The 17,318-nt window shown below is 36.9% G+C and overlaps 1 protein-coding gene across 19 annotated transcripts in view; it reads left to right on the top strand.

The window, feature by feature from the left end:
* trol (terribly reduced optic lobes) overlaps positions 1-17,318 on the top strand; it is a 1,072,318-nt gene that overhangs the window by 910,773 nt on the left and 144,227 nt on the right. For 18 of the 19 annotated variants that reach the window (XM_083114888.1, XM_083114893.1, XM_083114886.1 and 15 more), the window contains 3 exons: positions 3,508-3,771; positions 7,509-7,662; positions 10,989-11,282. In XM_083114888.1, the coding sequence (XP_082971014.1) occupies positions 3,508-3,771; positions 7,509-7,662; positions 10,989-11,282 (712 nt within the window). The remainder of the gene's footprint in view (positions 1-3,507; positions 3,772-7,508; positions 7,663-10,988; positions 11,283-17,318) is intronic. The other variant, XM_083114894.1, reaches the window with a different exon arrangement.

The following is a 17,318-nucleotide window of genomic DNA, read 5'->3' as shown; positions in this document are numbered from 1 at the left end:
AGAAATTGCAACTACTGCCACCCGGGAACAAACAAAGCAGTGACACGGTACTGTCTCCGCTTCAAACGCCGTACCCTTTTGTGAATGAAGACAGTGGATCTTCGAAATTAATAGGATTTAACCATTAAATTGTGCAATGTGGAAGTGTGAAATTTTAAATTTCACGTAAGTAATACTGCCATTGGTTCAAGATTTAATGGCCATCATGTAGGTCTTTGGTTAATCTTGAGTTACAAAAGAACCACAGCAAAATTGCAACTAAAGTGGACAGTTATTTGTTTTCTCCTCTCCCTGTCCCTTTGCTGGTGCCACCATGTTCCCATACATATAGCTTCTTCCTCCTCTCTTTAACACCAACACCAACAATGTTAAATATTACTAGGAAACATCTCTATTTCACTGTGTGCACTATTCCACCATCTTGATTATTTAGACACCAAATAGAGATAATGACTAGGGCATGGATTCTTAGGTGCTAAAAGAAAGGATTTAGAATTTTATAAACTCAATTTTACGACTGATAGGTGTTAATAAATTAATGTATCAGGGTCTTCCTCAGAGGAAGAACTAGACTGATAGGTGTTAATAAATTAATGTATCAGGGTCTTCCTCAGACGAAGAACTAGATTGATAGGTGTTAATAAATTAATGTATCAGGGTCTTCCTCAGACGAACTAGACTGATAGGTGTTAATAAATTAATGTATCAGGGTCTTCCTCAGACGAACTAGACTGATAGGTGTTAATAAATTAATGTATCAGGGTCTTCCTCAGACGAACTAGACTGATAGGTGTTAATAAATTAATGTATCAGGGTCTTCCTCAGACGAAGAACTAGACTGATAGGTGTTAATAAATTAATGTATCAGGGTCTTCCTCAGACGAACTAGACTGATAGGTGTTAATAAATTAATGTATCAGGGTCTTCCTCAGACGAAGAACTAGATTGATAGGTGTTAATAAATTAATGTATCAGGGTCTTCCTCAGACGAACTAGACTGATAGGTGTTAATAAATTAATGTATCAGGGTCTTCCTCAGACGAAGAACTAGACTGATAGGTGTTAATAAATTAATGTATCAGTGTCCTCCTCAGACAAGAACTAAACTAAAATGATAAACTATACTACACACATAAAGATTACATACACACAGCAGGGTGACTAGCCACACAAACAAAAATCATCTTGACAGTCCTTATCTTGGACGATTTCTCCAAAGGAATTAAATACATATGGCCTCTTGACAGTTGACTAATGGGTCTACCAAACTGACAGGTGATTGACAGGTCAAGATTAGCAAGAGTCTGGAACTACCTGTTTATCATTCCCCCACTCCTCCTGCCTTTTTGGATATGGATGAATACCTCCTCCCCTGGTCGTCTTCTCTTCTCTTTCTTCCTTGTTCATTCTTCTTCTTTCCTTCTTCCTTTCTCTCATCCTTTCAACTTTCTCTAACACACTCTTCCATTCCTTGTTTATCTTGAGTCTTCCATTCCAATTCATGATGTCTTCTCTATTTCTTTGGCCTCCTTTCATTTTCTCACTAGTTCTCTCTTCTCCTTTCCTATTCGCCTAGCAGAATCCCATTCTAGAATGGGCTTAATTATATTACAATTTAAACTGTAGGCGCAATCCTGATTAGTCTATCTGTGCATAAAGTGTATACAGCCACTATACTAGCGCAGTTGTAGTTTCTGGTGTAGTGTCAGTTTGGAAAATAAGCGACGTTGTAGGTCACTTGCAGGGTTGCATTTCCTACTTGTTGCAGCAGGTACTTGAAACAGCATTTAGACATTTTAGCTCCTGTAGAATTTCAGTAGAGAGGTTATGTGTACATGAAATGCAAAGATATCTAAATGGCATACATCTAGGCTGTAGGAAGAAATAATAGATGTGGTCCTAGAAATCCTTTCTCTAGTGATGACTGTGTTGAAGAATGTTGCACATTTTGACAATGCAAAGGCAGGCATCTGCTTGAATCAGCTACACTCTACTCACTTGCAGTTAAAAGATTTGACAGCCTCATCTTGGTTAAACTTTAAAACACTATTTCAATATATTTCTCTTCCTGCAATTAATGAAAAATTAAATATGGCTTCATTATTTAAACTTGCCTGCACACATTATTTTTTTTGTAATGCGGTTGCATGCTTATATCATGTGTTAATCCAACCGCATGATAGTGAACACTATTGTTTTGTCAATAAAAGCACTTTTGAAATCATCTCTGGTGTATTACAAAGAACCTGGTGTTTTTTTTTTAACTTTGTACATGATTTTGAGTGTAGAGTAACAAATATGCACATGACAGTACAGTGTAGAAACCATTAAAATTATGTTTAAAACTTTATAGCATATTAATCATATTTAACTGAATACCTATTTTCTTTTTCTTCAAGAATATGAAATTTACATGTTTTCTTTCAACAAATATTCAGCAGTAAATGGTTTGTCTTTATTTGTGTTATTTCTGTAGACCCTTGCTGAGAAGATGTGGAAAACTGCTTACGTTTTATGTTTTACAATTATTTTCACTATTTAGACCTTGTCTATGCATCTAAACTGGTGCTGGAGAGAAAATCTCCTGCCTCTTTAACCTTTTGAGACCCAAGGCCTTTTTCACATGTAAGCCTCTCTCTCCCGAGCCGATTTTGAGCAAAATGCAGAGTTTCAATGAAATGAGTGTAGATCGGAGACTAATTGCCCTAGAGAGATGAGTGATATACCGTTGTACGTGGAATGAACCAGAGATTCAGACTATATGAAATTTATGCAAATTTGGCGTATATGTGGTGGGGGGAGGGCTAACTCTCAAAATTCCAAAATTTCGGGGGAAAAAATGGTTCCCCCACCCTCCCCCCAAGAAAAAAGTACATGACAGTGTCGACATGCACATGGAAATGATCGCTGACATGTAAGGAACACAAAAATATTTGCATTGTTATCATATGACCAATGTAACTTGAGTTGTACACCCAAAAGGAATGGTCGGCACGCCACTGATTCAAGCTTCAAAATGCAGCGGTACCTTGAAATGACTATAGCTCAGAAACTAAATGCCCTAGAGATATGAAAGTTATACCATTGTACGCAGAATGAATCACAGATTTTTTCCCGCCTTTCCCCCTTCATTTTCATGAAGTAGGAACAATATAAAAAAAAATTGAAATTCTAGCCAAAAATAGAAAAGTTATAATGTAAAAACTACGACCTTGACACAGAGTCTCGATCGAGACGCTTGGGACAGTGAGGCTTACATTTGGGTATCTCGATCGAGACGCTTGGGATCCAAAAGGTTAATTTATATGAGAGAAAAAAAATACTTTCTCTAAAGACTTAGGGGTTTTCACTGATAAGATTTGAAAATGAATAGGAAAATATACAATAAACACTTGTACAGATTAATATAATCAGTGGAATTTACGATTGAGAAGAATTGGGTACATTATTTTTCAGTTTCTTTGCATACCAAACATATTATTTTTGTCAATGTGTAATGTTTTTCAGGTGTATGCTGTACCTTTGCGAGAATACGGATGGAGCAAACTGGACCCAAGTGGGCCAAGGCCAGCAAGTCGTGGAGATCTGATAACTGTCCTCTCAGATGTTGAAGCCATTCTCATACGTGCATCATACAGCAACCTGATGCTCACTACCTACCTGAGTGATGTTGCCTTGGACACCGCTGTCTCACAGTTCACAGGTCAACCACAAGCCCTCGATGTTGAGGCTTGCCGCTGTCCAGTGGGATACAGAGGAACTTCCTGCGAGGTACTTTGTATTGAGGAATTGATGTTAATGAGTTATAATATATATACGAGGGACGTTCATTAAAGATATCCCCTGACCCATTTCTAGTTAATGTAGAATACTGAAATACCGAGCAGTCATCCAGTTTCTTTACTTGAGAGGCCGCACACCAAAGGAAACATTTGATGAGATGAAAGTCACCTATGGACAGGATGCCCCATCATATGACGTAGTGAAGCACTGGCATCGTCAGTTCAAGTGTGGTCGGACTTCAGTAGAAACAACCCCATTCTCGGGTGACCCCAGTGAGCCATTGATGAAGACACCATTGGGCAAGTGAAAGCTGCCATCTTGGAATATCGCCGCATAACCGTTCGCCAACTAGCTGAAGAAGTAAAGATCAGTGTGAGGTCTGTGGAAAAAATCATCCATGACCATTTGCACCTGAGGAAGGTGTCTGCCCGATGGGTTCCTCGGCTACTCACACCTTTCCAAATGCAGGAACGAGTCACGTGCTCCCAGGCTAATTTGACCATGTGCCACGAAAACCAGGAGAATTTTTTTGACAGACTAATCACCCAGGGTGAAACATGGGTCTATCACTATGACTCAGAGATCAAGGCCCAGTCAAAGCAATGGAAGCATGCTGACTCACTACCACCAAAGAAGGCTCGTGTCCAACCCTCAGCGGGCAAAGTGATGTTCATGGTTTTTTGGGACCAGCATGGAGTAATTATGATGGATTTCCTGGCGAAGGGTACCACAAATACCAGGACATATTACGCTTCACTGCTGCAGAAATTGTGGAAGGCCATCAAAACCAAGAGGCATGGCATGCTGACCAAAGGCATCCACATCCTGCAAGACAAAGCTCCAGTTCACAACAGAAGCACGGTCCTGCGAATAAGAAATCCTTCCTCATCCCCCGTACTCTCCAGACCTCGCACAATCAGACTTCCACCCTTCCCAACCATGAAGTCATGTCTGAAGGGTACGCACTTCCACGACGATGAAACGTTGATTTCTGAGGTCAAGTCATGGCTTCTAGAGCAACCTGCAGACTTCTACAAACAAGGTCTCCACGGGTACATAAAGTGATAGGAAAAATGTGTGGCCATTGGTGGTTCCTATGTAGAGAAGGACTAATGTCCGTACCAACTTTCGTTTATCTCCGTCCATGGGAACTGGTTCAGGGGAAATATTTAATGAACATCCCTCGTACCATAATATATATGGTAATAAATTACTGCTAATGCAGATAAAAGCAAAATTTACAATGGAGACTCAACTGAAAACCTTAATGTGTTTTTGTTTCTTATTAGTAGATTTCTGTATGTAGGCTTGCACAAGTTTGCTGCATTTTAGCATAACCTATTGTTAGAGATGTCAATTCATTAAATTAGGCACACACAGATGATGTGCTGATGTAAATCTCCTGTGTGTGCCTAATTTAATGAACTGGTATCTCTACGCTGGAGGAACCAGGCAACATCGACGTGTACAGTGTTTCAAAGGCAACAGATCCCTTTGCGGTAGCACTTGCAAAGACGATTCCATACAGGTAAATAGCGCTAGCGAAAAATCAGGCTTAATCGGTCAGTGGTAGAGCGATGATACATCGAGCCTGCATTTTTCATTGAAAATATACATAGTACATCTTCTGTGTGTGTGCCTAATTTAATTAATATATTTTCAAGTTTGAGTTAGTGCCTGTAAGTAGGGTCTGCGTGCAGTCACTTATGAGCCACTGTGAAGGCCTTTCCACCCATCTGCCTGCGAACGGAGACCACTGTCAAAGTTTCACTTCCATTAGTAAACTTGATAGTGTGGTAAGCAGTCACAGAGACATTGAATTTTCATTAGGCGAGAAATTTCTGTAAGTTTTAGGCTGACAGAGGGCAAGAAACCACTTCTCTTCACTGGTGCAAGTGTGTAGAGGAGGCACCATCTTTTAAATAACAAGAATGCCATTTTGAAGTTCACCTGATTAATGTTGCAGCCTTGAGGTTGTTTTGTAAATTACAGTTGACACCTCATGTAAAATTGAACTGTATACAGTCTGCCCTACAATTATTATTGGACTTTTAAGGTTTTCATTGACTCGTGTAATACTTTTCTCAAGTAACAGTAACCCTGACCAGTTACAGTTTGAAACTGACTAACTACAGAGCATTCCCTGACATTTGCTATGAGACTCAAGACTTAAAAAGAATTTCCAGAAAACCATTTTCTACCTTACCCAATAGATTCGTGCACAGGAATGTAGTTCATAAAAAAATAAAATCATTTCTGTTTGCCTGCCCAAATTTGGGACATTAGTGCATCCTGAAGAAACTTTTCTGGACACTGGGACAAATGATACCCAAGGTGGCCTACTCACTGGGAATTCCTTGAATTCCACAAGGTGGCTATTCACTGGGAATTCCTTGAATTTCACGAATTATGCATGAAATAGTGTCTTCAAGAATTCTATGTGAATTTTTGTCCGTACACATGAAAAAGACGGAAAATTGTAACGTTTATTAATTCAGATCCCCTTGAATTTATACATATTTATAAATGCTCGGAGGCAAGTTTTTGACTGTTTAGCTTTTATTTTTATTGAGGAAGGAAGAGAAAGCTACATGGAAAATAAAACAGAATTCTCTCGGTCCGTGTACTTAGTTAGTGCCCTTTTCAGTACAATCTATCTGACAGACTGAATATTATTGTACGATAAAATATCTTGAAGTTTATTATGTAATTTTGAAATTGTTATACAATTGACAATTTTTCGTAGATTAGTATTTCCTGTAATTTGAGACTTGTGTTTCCAGATGTATTTCAAGCCTGAGTATGCGAAATACCAAATATAAACTCCATATTAAATATATATATGAAAAACTCAATATGCTGACCAAGGCAGAAATTTATTTTATTATAAAACCTAAGCTAAACGTAATGTTTTAACCTTCTAGCAAAGTCTTCTTCAGACTCTGTACCAAGTACAAAAGTAACAAGGTACAAAACAGGATGATATATATATATAGGCAAAAATACTCCCCTCCAGACTATTAGAAAGTTGTTCTGGAACATTCTAGCAGGTGGCTTTCCCTTGTCAACTGTACTTTCACCTGAAAGAGAATGTTGCTGGACTCTTTATCTCACGCTCTATTTCCTTCATTCTTCTTCCTTCTCTCCTCTTTCTCTCTTGTCCTTTCCACTCTTTCTAACACCTTCTTCCATTCTTTGTTTAAAAATTATATGTAATTACTGCTTGCAATTTTAAGGAAATGTCTGAAGAAGACCTTGCGAGAAGGTTGAAACATTACGTTTAGTTTGTTTTGTAATAAAATAAATTTCTGCCTTTGTCAGCATATTGAGTTTTTCATATCATGGAAACAAGGCTTAATGGTGTTATAAATATATATACAGTTTAATTGAATTAAATTAGAATTGTTGGGTACATTGTAATCACACATATCCTTTATATTGTTAATATATATATTTATGTGTGTGGGTGATGAGAGGTGATAATTTGTAGGATTGATATAGGAAAGCATCTGCTTTCTTGAACACGTGAATTTTTGGAAAGTTTGCCTTGAAAAGCGGGAATATTACTTGAATTTTATCATGATCCTAGAGTTGCCACCCTGGATACCATTCTAGATCTGTCCTCGAAAATTTGGGATGTCTATCATCCCCTAGTCTAGAGCCACCTTGATTAAAAATTATATGGAAATACTGCTTGCAATTTTAAGGCAATGTTTTTCTTCTAGGCATGTTCGAAAGGCTATTACAGGGAGCCAGGTGATCGTTCCTGCAGAAAGTGTCCGTGCAACAGCAACGAGGAGAGCTGCTCAGCCTCTGTAGATGGAAGAGTCGTTTGCAACTGCTTAGCAGGGTACACTGGTCGTTACTGCGACAGCGTAGGTAAGGTTTAAGCACCTACTATTCCAGGTATTATTAAAAGTTTCGCAACTTTCAAAATTCTAAATTGTTCACTGCATGATTTGCAAGTAATTGTAGTTAACGTTTTCCATAAATTTTCAATGTTTAATTAAAATTGTTGTTTGTATTTAGTGATGGTTGTGGACAACAGTTTTCAAGTTCTTCAGTAGATTGTTTAATTTTGCACCTTGTTTTTTATTGTTAGATAATATTGCTTGTACCTGATATGTATGTATTGTAATATCTTAAAAAATCACTCCTACATTATATGAATAGTTGCTTTCTTGGCAACATGATTCAAACAGGTGTTCTCGGTTTACCAGCCAGGTAACACATGTGTGGTAACTTGAGAACATCTGTGTGAATCCCTCCTACATTGTGATTCACAACAATGCATGGTATGCTAATCTTCCCTACTGTCTTTCTTTGTTTCTTGCATGATTCTTTGTGCATGTTTGACACACTAGTCAATTACAACTATAAAAGAAACTTTACAGATATTCACTGTATCAAATACCAGCTTCATTTAAAGAATCCAATTTAAAATATGTGTACATTTGTATATTAAGATATGCTATTTAAGTAGCATATAGCTAGCTGCTTGTCCATCTTAATTGCAAGAATTGTACAATTCTCATTCTCTAGATCTCAACATATGAATGACGATAGTTCAAATTTCTTGCTGTTTTATTTTCCTGTCTGTTCTACTGTACTCATTCTCAAATTGAAAATATATATTTTTCTTAATTTTCAGTAACAGTAACATTTTCAACCAGACTTTTCAGCTCTATACATTGCTTATTTACTGTATCTGGCAATCAGAGGGTTTCAAGTTTAATCCCGGGTGAAACCACATTCCACAGTGGTTCAGGTCTTGTCCCAATTAGGCTGTCTGACCTCATAATGGTTATGAAATAGCACAGTTACGAATGTTTCAATTTAAACATTTCAGAATTTATTCAGAAAACTTTCATTATACTAACTGAAATTGTGCTGTTTAAAACTTCTAAAAGCATTCAATTTAATTAAAGTGATATTGACAAAAACTTCTGTACATTCATGAAGAAAAATTAGCAGAGTATGTACTGTGAAATGTACAAGTAAGTTTAAATATAACAGTGCCATCTGTAGAGAATAGTGGCCGTGGTGGCTCAGTCGGTAACGCGTCTGACTACCATGCTAAAGGTCCCGGGTTCGATCCCCGGCCGGTTCAAATCCGGGAACTTTTCTAACGGTGGAAGCGGCGCCGGCGCCTACCCAGCGTCGAATAACTTGGGTACCTGGGGGAAACCCTGGGGGCTAAAGGCGGTCAGGGGCGTGATCCTGATCACATCACCCCCACTCACGACCGGATCAAGAAAGTGTGGGGCGTTACCCCCACACCTCCTATACGCCTTCATGGCATGGTGCTATGCACAGGGGAGCACTTTACCTTTTTTTTTTTCATCTGTAGAGAATAATATCAGTCCATTTTCAGATAACTTCTTCAAATGGTCACTTTTCCAAATTTATATACGAGACAATGCTCACATCGAAATGTCCTTGCCTTGTAATGAAGAGGTCCCAGGTTTTATACCTTGCGGAGGCACATAGTGGTTTGGAACCACTTTAAACTCTAGGTCCAGTCCCGGTTAGCCATACTGTGCATAAAGTGGACTTAAAACACAAATGCAATCAATGAAATGCATTTAGGTACAGAGATGAACATATTGAATGACATAACATTTTCCTAATAATAAAATAAATCAGTATTATTGACTTATACAATAATTATGACTGTACCAGACAGGTATAGTGCTCTCTTAATAAATAACAGAATGTGAAACAGTGTCGTCGTATTTTCACTGAACTAATGATTACAAACTAATTTTTCATTATCATTCATTACTTACGTTAATATTGATTCTTTCTCTCAAAATATCTACTTTTGTAATTTAATTTGTATCCAATTCCTCTGAATTTGCCCTTAGATCTAGACATATTAACAACTTCTTAATAATCAAATGTAAAATCATGGCAAAAAAAGCATGTTTCTCTTTATGTAGCATCTTCCCAAGCTCCTCTTGTGCTTTTCTACTTTTTATTATTTTTCTTTTACTGACTTCCTTCTTACCCCATAATTACAGTTAAATTGTACATATAATACTGTGTTGCAAAGAGCTGTACAAACAGGCTACAAAGCTTAATATTATTAAAGAATCGGGAGCTTGCTTGTTGAAATTGTTCATATTATGCAAAACATGCTCACTAAAGTTTTTATTGTAAGTATTGTTTACTGATTACCAGATTTATGTTTTATCAAGTCATCATAAGGAAAATAGCCAATGTTTATATTCTGCTTTGAACATTTCAACCTCTCAAGTTGATACAGTAAATCACTATATTTTCCACCATTGCTATTTTAAGAGCTAAGAAACAGTTGTAGGAAATTTCCATTTACTGCAGTTTAAGAACAAATATGGAAAATGAAATGGAATCTTTAATATTGTTAATTTATTACAATTACTCACATTCCAATCTCTGTAACAATTTTTCTTAGAAATACTAACATTTTAAAATATAACATGACTGACTGGTTCACACATTTAATCTTGAAGCTGCTTTGAAAAAAGAAAAAACACAAAACATAACACATTCAAACATAACAGTACTTTTGTTTTAATTGCATGGATAACATATTGTGCACATAAAATATTTATATGTACAGGATGTTCCAATTAAGTCTGGCTAAAATTTGGATGCCTTAAGGCAAGAGACGGTGCATGTTAACATAAGAGTTTGGAAATGTGCATTTTTCAAGTTGCAGATGTGGAAAAATGTTTCGGCAAATTCAAACAAAGGAAATGTAACATAAGGATTGTTGTTTTGCATGTCGGGAGAAAATATAAAAATATTTTGGTAAGAAATAATAGTTTGAGAACCGTAGTTTGAAAGTAGTAATTCCGTAAGAACACCGTGAAGTGTAGCAGGTTCTCCTTATTAATCCCTCATTTTACTTTGCTGACAATAGTTTCCCACAATGAAACTTCGAAAAATAATGCATTTCCAGACCCACATTGACATAGATTTCTCTCGCCTCTTGCTGTAAAATAATCTAATTTTTGGACAATTTTTTGTTGGACACCCTGTATGTTACATTGTTAATGGTGCATGTAGTTTTGTTGTTAACATGATTGTTTTAGTGTGAGAAAGTTAAAAGAACTGATAATACCCAGTAGTAACAAGATGAACATAAATTTGCATGCATCTGATAATGATTGAATATTTTTGGTGTTGTTTCTTTTTATTTTTGCTAACTGACTTCCTAGGTGGTATAATGGTGGAGTTGATGCCCTCACGTGTAAACCGTCCTGTGGGCAGCGAAGTTACCTTCACATGTAGTTATCACAGCAACGAAGAACTTGCGATAGAATTTCAAGATGAGCCCTCAATTGCATCATCCCCAAATTCACCCTCCTACAATAACCATTATTACAAATATCACTGGGGTGCAAAGAGGCTGTGGGGTATGATAGTTATGCCCCAGCACAAGCTAGTCAGATGTAGAGTCAGAAACCATCAAGGCACGGTAGTAGGGGAACTAACGTCAATGATTCATGCAGGTTCGGTAACATTTTATTTAAGAACAAAAAATGATGCTCACTTTGATTTTGTCTCTGCGTGTAGTGATGTCCATTGTTCACTAACATTTCAGTGTTGTGTTCCTGTCTTGATTGATAAAATGTAAGGCCTCTTTGTGATTTTTGAATAGCAATATCTGTATATGGTATGAAAATTTCTGAAATGTGGAGCCGTTGTAGTTTTGTTTTAGTACAAGGCCCACTTTAGATGAAAGCATTATCCTGGGCATTTATGCCGTGACCAAAATGTTAATGTGTAAGGTGAAAAATCTTATGGCATTTCTCAAGGATAGAATCGGACCTATTTCCATAGCATTTTTTCTAGCGTAACCAGTCAGAAGCAAGCTCTAGGTCATAAATGCAGCTTTCATGGAGGCCGAGTGAGTTGTAAACAATGTATCGCTTCACATTTTTAAAAACTGATAACTATTCAACCAAGGGGAATTAAATTCCCTACAAAAAAAGTTTAAATACGTACTTCATAATGTATATAGTGCACGTAGGGAAGAATATTTTAGTCGTTTCAATTGTGAACACCATAAATACATACTTCATAATATGAAAAACTCAATATGCTGACAAAGGCAGAAATTTATTTTATTAAAAACATAAACTAAACGTAATGTTTCAATCTTGTAGCAAGATCTTCTTCAGACTCTGCACCAAGCACAAATGTAGCAAGGTACAAAACAGCCGATATATATACACAAAAATTACTCCCCTCTATACTATTAGAAAGTTATTCTGGAACATTCTAGCAGGTGGCTTTCCCTTGTCAACTGTATACTGTTCACTGTATACTTCATAATGTATACAATACACATAGGGAAGAATATTTTAGTCATTTCAATTGTGAACACCATAAATACATACTTCATAATCTATAGAGTGCACATAGGGAAGAATATTTTAGTTGTTTCAATTGTGAACACCATAGATACATATTTGATAATGTATACAGTACACATAGGGAAGAATATTTGTCGTTTCAATTGTGAACACCATGCACTCACCATAGATGGTGTAACTCGATGTGCCTTTCGTGCTGTATCTATTATACATTGTAATCGCAAAAGCTAACCAAAACGTTACATGAAATGCTTCTGTGTAAAGCATTATTTGATTTTTGGAAGCATTTAGCATTTATGCTAGCAAGAATGTTAAAGGAAATGCTTCCATGTAAAGTGGGCCTACATCTGTTGGGCTTTAAAAAAGACACTTCTGCGTTATCATACTATTATTCATGTTACAACTTGTCAGTACTATTTGTGAATATATTTTATGTTTTCACTACCAGTATCTGATTGAAAACATAACCCAAATAGCACATTGAGCTTGCTTGTCATGCCAAATGAACAAGCTTGCTTCAAGCTTGTACTTGCATGCTATAAGCTTGCAGCAAGCTTGCTGCACAAGTTAGAATCTCACTTCATGAAGAATATAACACAAGAAGGAGGTTACCCAAAGCTCACTTTGTCTGGCTGTATGCAAGCAGTGGTAGACTTGACACAAGCTCGTGTGCTATTTGGGAATGATGCAGTGTGTTCTGTTTATGCAAATAGCGAAAACTAAGTAATCGAAATTTGTAATGGAATTTCTGATGTTGAAGAGAATTGTTACAGTAAATTTCTGTAAATTTTAAGCTGCAGAATGATTTATATTCTAAACCATCTTAAATCTTTTAATAATATAAAGTACATCATGACAAATTACTCGAAAGGAAGCTAGGATATATAAACAGCTAGGCACCTTAAAACACATTCCACTCTTACCAATGTAAATAATCTGGTAAAAGTTTGTTTATATTATCAACACACAATAATTAGATTGTTACTCAGGTTTATTAGAAGACTTGTTTTTTACAAAGTAAATATTCATCACTACCAAATTTGGATTTTTAAAACAAAACATTTGTCACAAATATCATAGGCACAGGTGTGATTCTTATTATGGACAAATTGCAAGTAATAATCTCCTTGGTGCACAAGCTTAGATTAACATATGTGGAGGCCAGGGCCCATATTGTTGAGGAGGGCACAAATTTAAGGTTTAACTCTTGGACCAAGTTATGTAATATTCAGAGTTTGTTTTTTATATTTTCACCACAGTTCAAGTATCTCACTATTTTTCATTTTGTGGCCCCTTTCAAAGAATGTTTCCCCCCCATGGAGGACCCTCTGTAGATGTAGGCCTGGTCAACTTGCCCAAGGAGCTTCACCTCTAGAGTACTGCGACGGACCACTTTCGCTCGCTCAAACTCGTTCGAATCTCCATGCTCGAACATACCGCACTCGTAGTGAAATGATTGGCATTGGCATTCAGCGACTAATAACCAACACTGTCACTTTTGAATTTCTTGATTGAAAGAACCGTTGAAAGTTTTGTGAATGTTTTTACGCATGTTTTAGGTTCAACTTATATTTGTTCAAAGCAAAGACTTAAACACACACAATCTATTTCAACATTTAAATATCTGCAGTAAGCAAAAACAGATATAATGTCATGTGTCCCTATGTATGCAAATATAATCCCATGTACCCATTTCACTTGACAAAAAAGGACAGTTAGGCAGCAACATGCATTTACTCATGTGCATGGGCGTAACTTGAGTCCTAACTTGGATGGGGGAGGCAAAATCGGCCTAGAAACTTAACTTTTGGGGGAGGTGTAGAATCAAGCTTGGGACTTAACTTGAAGGGGTAGAAACAAACTTGGAACTTAACTTGTAGGGGTAGAATCAAACTTGGGACTTAACTTGTAGGGGTAGAATCAAACTGGGGACTTTTAACTTGTAGGGGTAGAATCAAACTTGGGACAACTTGTAGGGGTAGAATCAAACTTGGGACTTGTAGGGGTAGAATCAAACTTGGGACTTGTAGGGGTAGAATCAAACTTGGGACAACTTGTAGGGGTAGAATCAAACTTAGGACTTAACTTGTAGGGGTAGAATCAAACTGGGGACTTTTAACTTGTAGGGGTAGAATCAAACTTGGGACTTAACTTGTAGGTGTAGAATCAAACTTGGGACTTGTAGGGGTAGAATCAAACTTGGGACTTGTAGGGGTAGAATCAAACTTGGGACAACTTGTAGGGGTAGAATCAAACTTAGGACTTAACTTGTAGGGGTAGAATCAAACTTGGCACTTAACTTGTAGGGGTATAATCAAACTTGGCACTTAACTAGTAGGGGTAGAATCAAACTTGGCCCTTAACTTGTAGGGGTAGAATCAAACTTGGCACTTAACTTGTAGGGGTATAATCAAACTTGGCACTTAACTTGTAGGGCTAGAATCAAACTTGGGACAACTTGTAGGGGTAGAATCAAACTTGGCACTTAACTTGTAGGTGTAGAAACAAAATTGGCACTTAACATGTAGGGGTAGAATCAAACTTGGCACTTAACTTGTAGGCGTATAATCAAACTTGGCACTTAACTTGGTGGGGTAGAATCAAACTTGAGACTTGTAGGGGTAGAATCAAACTTGAGACTGAACTTGTAGGGGTAGAATCAAACTTGGGACATAACTTGTAGGGGTAGAATCAAACTTGGGACATAACTTGTAGGGGTAGAATCAAACTTGGGACTTACCTTGTAGGGGTAGAATCAAACTTGGGACTTACCTTGTAGGGGTAGAATCAAACTTGGGACTTAACTTGTAGGGGTAGAATCAAACTTGGGACATAACTTGTAGGGGTAGAATCAAACTTGGGACAACTTGTAGGGGTAGAATCAAACTTGGGACATAACTTGTAGGTGTAGAATCAAACTTGGGACTTAACTTGTAGGTGTAGAATCAGACTTAACTTGTAGGTGTAGAATCAAACTTTGGACATAACTTGTAGGTGTAGAATCAAACTTGGGACTTAACTGGTAGGGGTAGAATCAAACTTGGGACTTAACTTGTAGGGGTAGAATCAAACTTGGGACTTAACTTGTAGGGTCGAATCAAACATGGGACCTAACTTCAGAAGCCAGAATGATTAGTTTTTCATCCTACAAAAAATGACAGCCAGATCTATTTTGCTATATAGCTTACATTTGCACAATTATAAAAATATACACTTCAATACATTTCTTCCCCAGGTCCCAGGAGGTTAACAAATGTATCGTTAACTTATAAATTTATTAACCTTAAAATTTTGGAGAGGGCAAGTCCCCCCCCCCCCCTTTGCCCCTGCCAAGTTACGAATGTGCTCATGTGGATTCAACACTAAAGTCCAGTGGTTCCTATTACTGCATTTTTTTTAGAGGTGTGGGGCATGTAACTGTCATGTAGACGAGTTTTATTTTTCACGTGAGACCACTTTAGGGTTAACTCATCCTCTATCAAATGGGTACATAGGAAGGGTTCGAGACTGTAATGGCAGTCAGAGCTAATCACATCACCTCTATAAATGGCCAATATTATGATAGTGTGCAATTTGCAAGTCGTAGCCTATTTACTACATTGTTTTCACATCAAAAAATTATCTCAAGTGTTTCCCTATGTTACAGTGTACGGTGTATGGCATTCATGTTATCTTATGGTTTTCTTCTTTTTTATTCTAGTGTCTTATTCTACAATATTTTTTTTTTGTATTCCATCTGTCCTTTCTCTTTAATCAAGTTGATCAGTTTGAAGCTTCAGCTTACTCAGATCAAATTCTTTAGAATATATGACTGCCTGCATCCATTTAATTGTCGTAATGAAGGGCACTTTCAGTGAGATACTTCTTGCAATGTCTGGTTTCTTCATGAAAGCTTAGTAATGCATGTTTTGTCTGTTTTGGATTGTCATTTTCCATATTACTTTGTATATCTTTCTTGAAATACACATACACACATTCCCCCTCTCTCCCATGTTCTCTCTCTCTTTTTCTTTCTCTCTCTCTCTCTCTCTCTCTCTTTCTTTCTTTCTTTCTTTCTTTCTTTCTCTTCCTCTCTCTCTTTCTCTCTCTCTTTCACTCTCTCTTTCTCTCACTCTCTCTTTTTCACTCTCTCTCTCTTTCTCTCTCTTCCTCTCTCTCTCTTTCTCTCTCTTCCTCTCTCTCTTTCTCTCTCTTCCTCTCTCTCTCTTTCTCACTCACTCACACTCTCTCTCTGTCTCTCTCTCTCTCGCTCTCTCTCTCTCTCTCTTTCTCACTCACTCTCTCTCTCTCTCTCTCTCTCTCTCTCTCTCTCTCTCTCTCTCTCTCTCTCTCTCTCTATCTGTGTCGGTCCTTTCTCTCTTCCCTCCCTACCTCCCCTCTCAGGTTTTCTCTCTCACTGTTTTACACTTGTTTATTTTTCATATTGTACTTGTTTGGAGTAACATATTGAGAGTAAGCAACTGCATTCCATGTAAATTGAGCAACCAATTAGCATACCTTAACCAAAAGAGCCATTAATAAGCAGGAGTTTACATTCATACAGAAATGAGTAGAAAGAAAGACCATAGGATGTGGTATTTGAGAAACAATAATTATACATTTCTTCTGTGAAATTATAATTATTAAAATGCTCTTTAAATACAATAAATAGTAAAATTACTGTATAAATCTTTACTGCTATAGTTGTTACATCAACTGTGTAATATCACAAGTGTTGAATTTGCTTTTTACTTGATGCATGTTACTGTAGAATTTGTGGGTAGCAGTTGAAAGGATATGCTTCTTTACTGGATAATGCATGTTATTGAGAAATATACATTTTACTTAATCATGCATGTTATTTCGAAATCATGGGTAGCAGCTGAGAAATAGTTATAACCGCATGTATCTGTTTCAGACATAGTTGCTTTTGAACACTGTATTAACTAATGTTTGCTTGTTAGCAACTAACAATTGAATGATAAATTTATTGGTAATTCTAACATTATGTATGTATATGTTGGGCATTAGCTATATGTAATATTGCTTAAGTACTACTTTTTATTGGCTCATTGGAGCTTTATTTTATTATTCTGTGTGTTTGAGAAAATATGTACTGTAGTGGGTATTGTATGTTTAAGACTGAAAAAGTAATATTTTTACTCAAAAAAGCATTGCAGTATTGTGTTT

This window comes from Lepisma saccharinum, chromosome 29 (genome assembly GCF_977018435.1).
Source record: "Lepisma saccharinum chromosome 29, izLepSacc3.1, whole genome shotgun sequence".
NCBI classification, from domain to species: Eukaryota; Metazoa; Arthropoda; class Insecta; order Zygentoma; family Lepismatidae; genus Lepisma; species Lepisma saccharinum.
The sequence above is the reverse complement of the archived record's forward strand: the minus strand, read 5'-3'. Positions and strand labels throughout refer to the sequence as shown.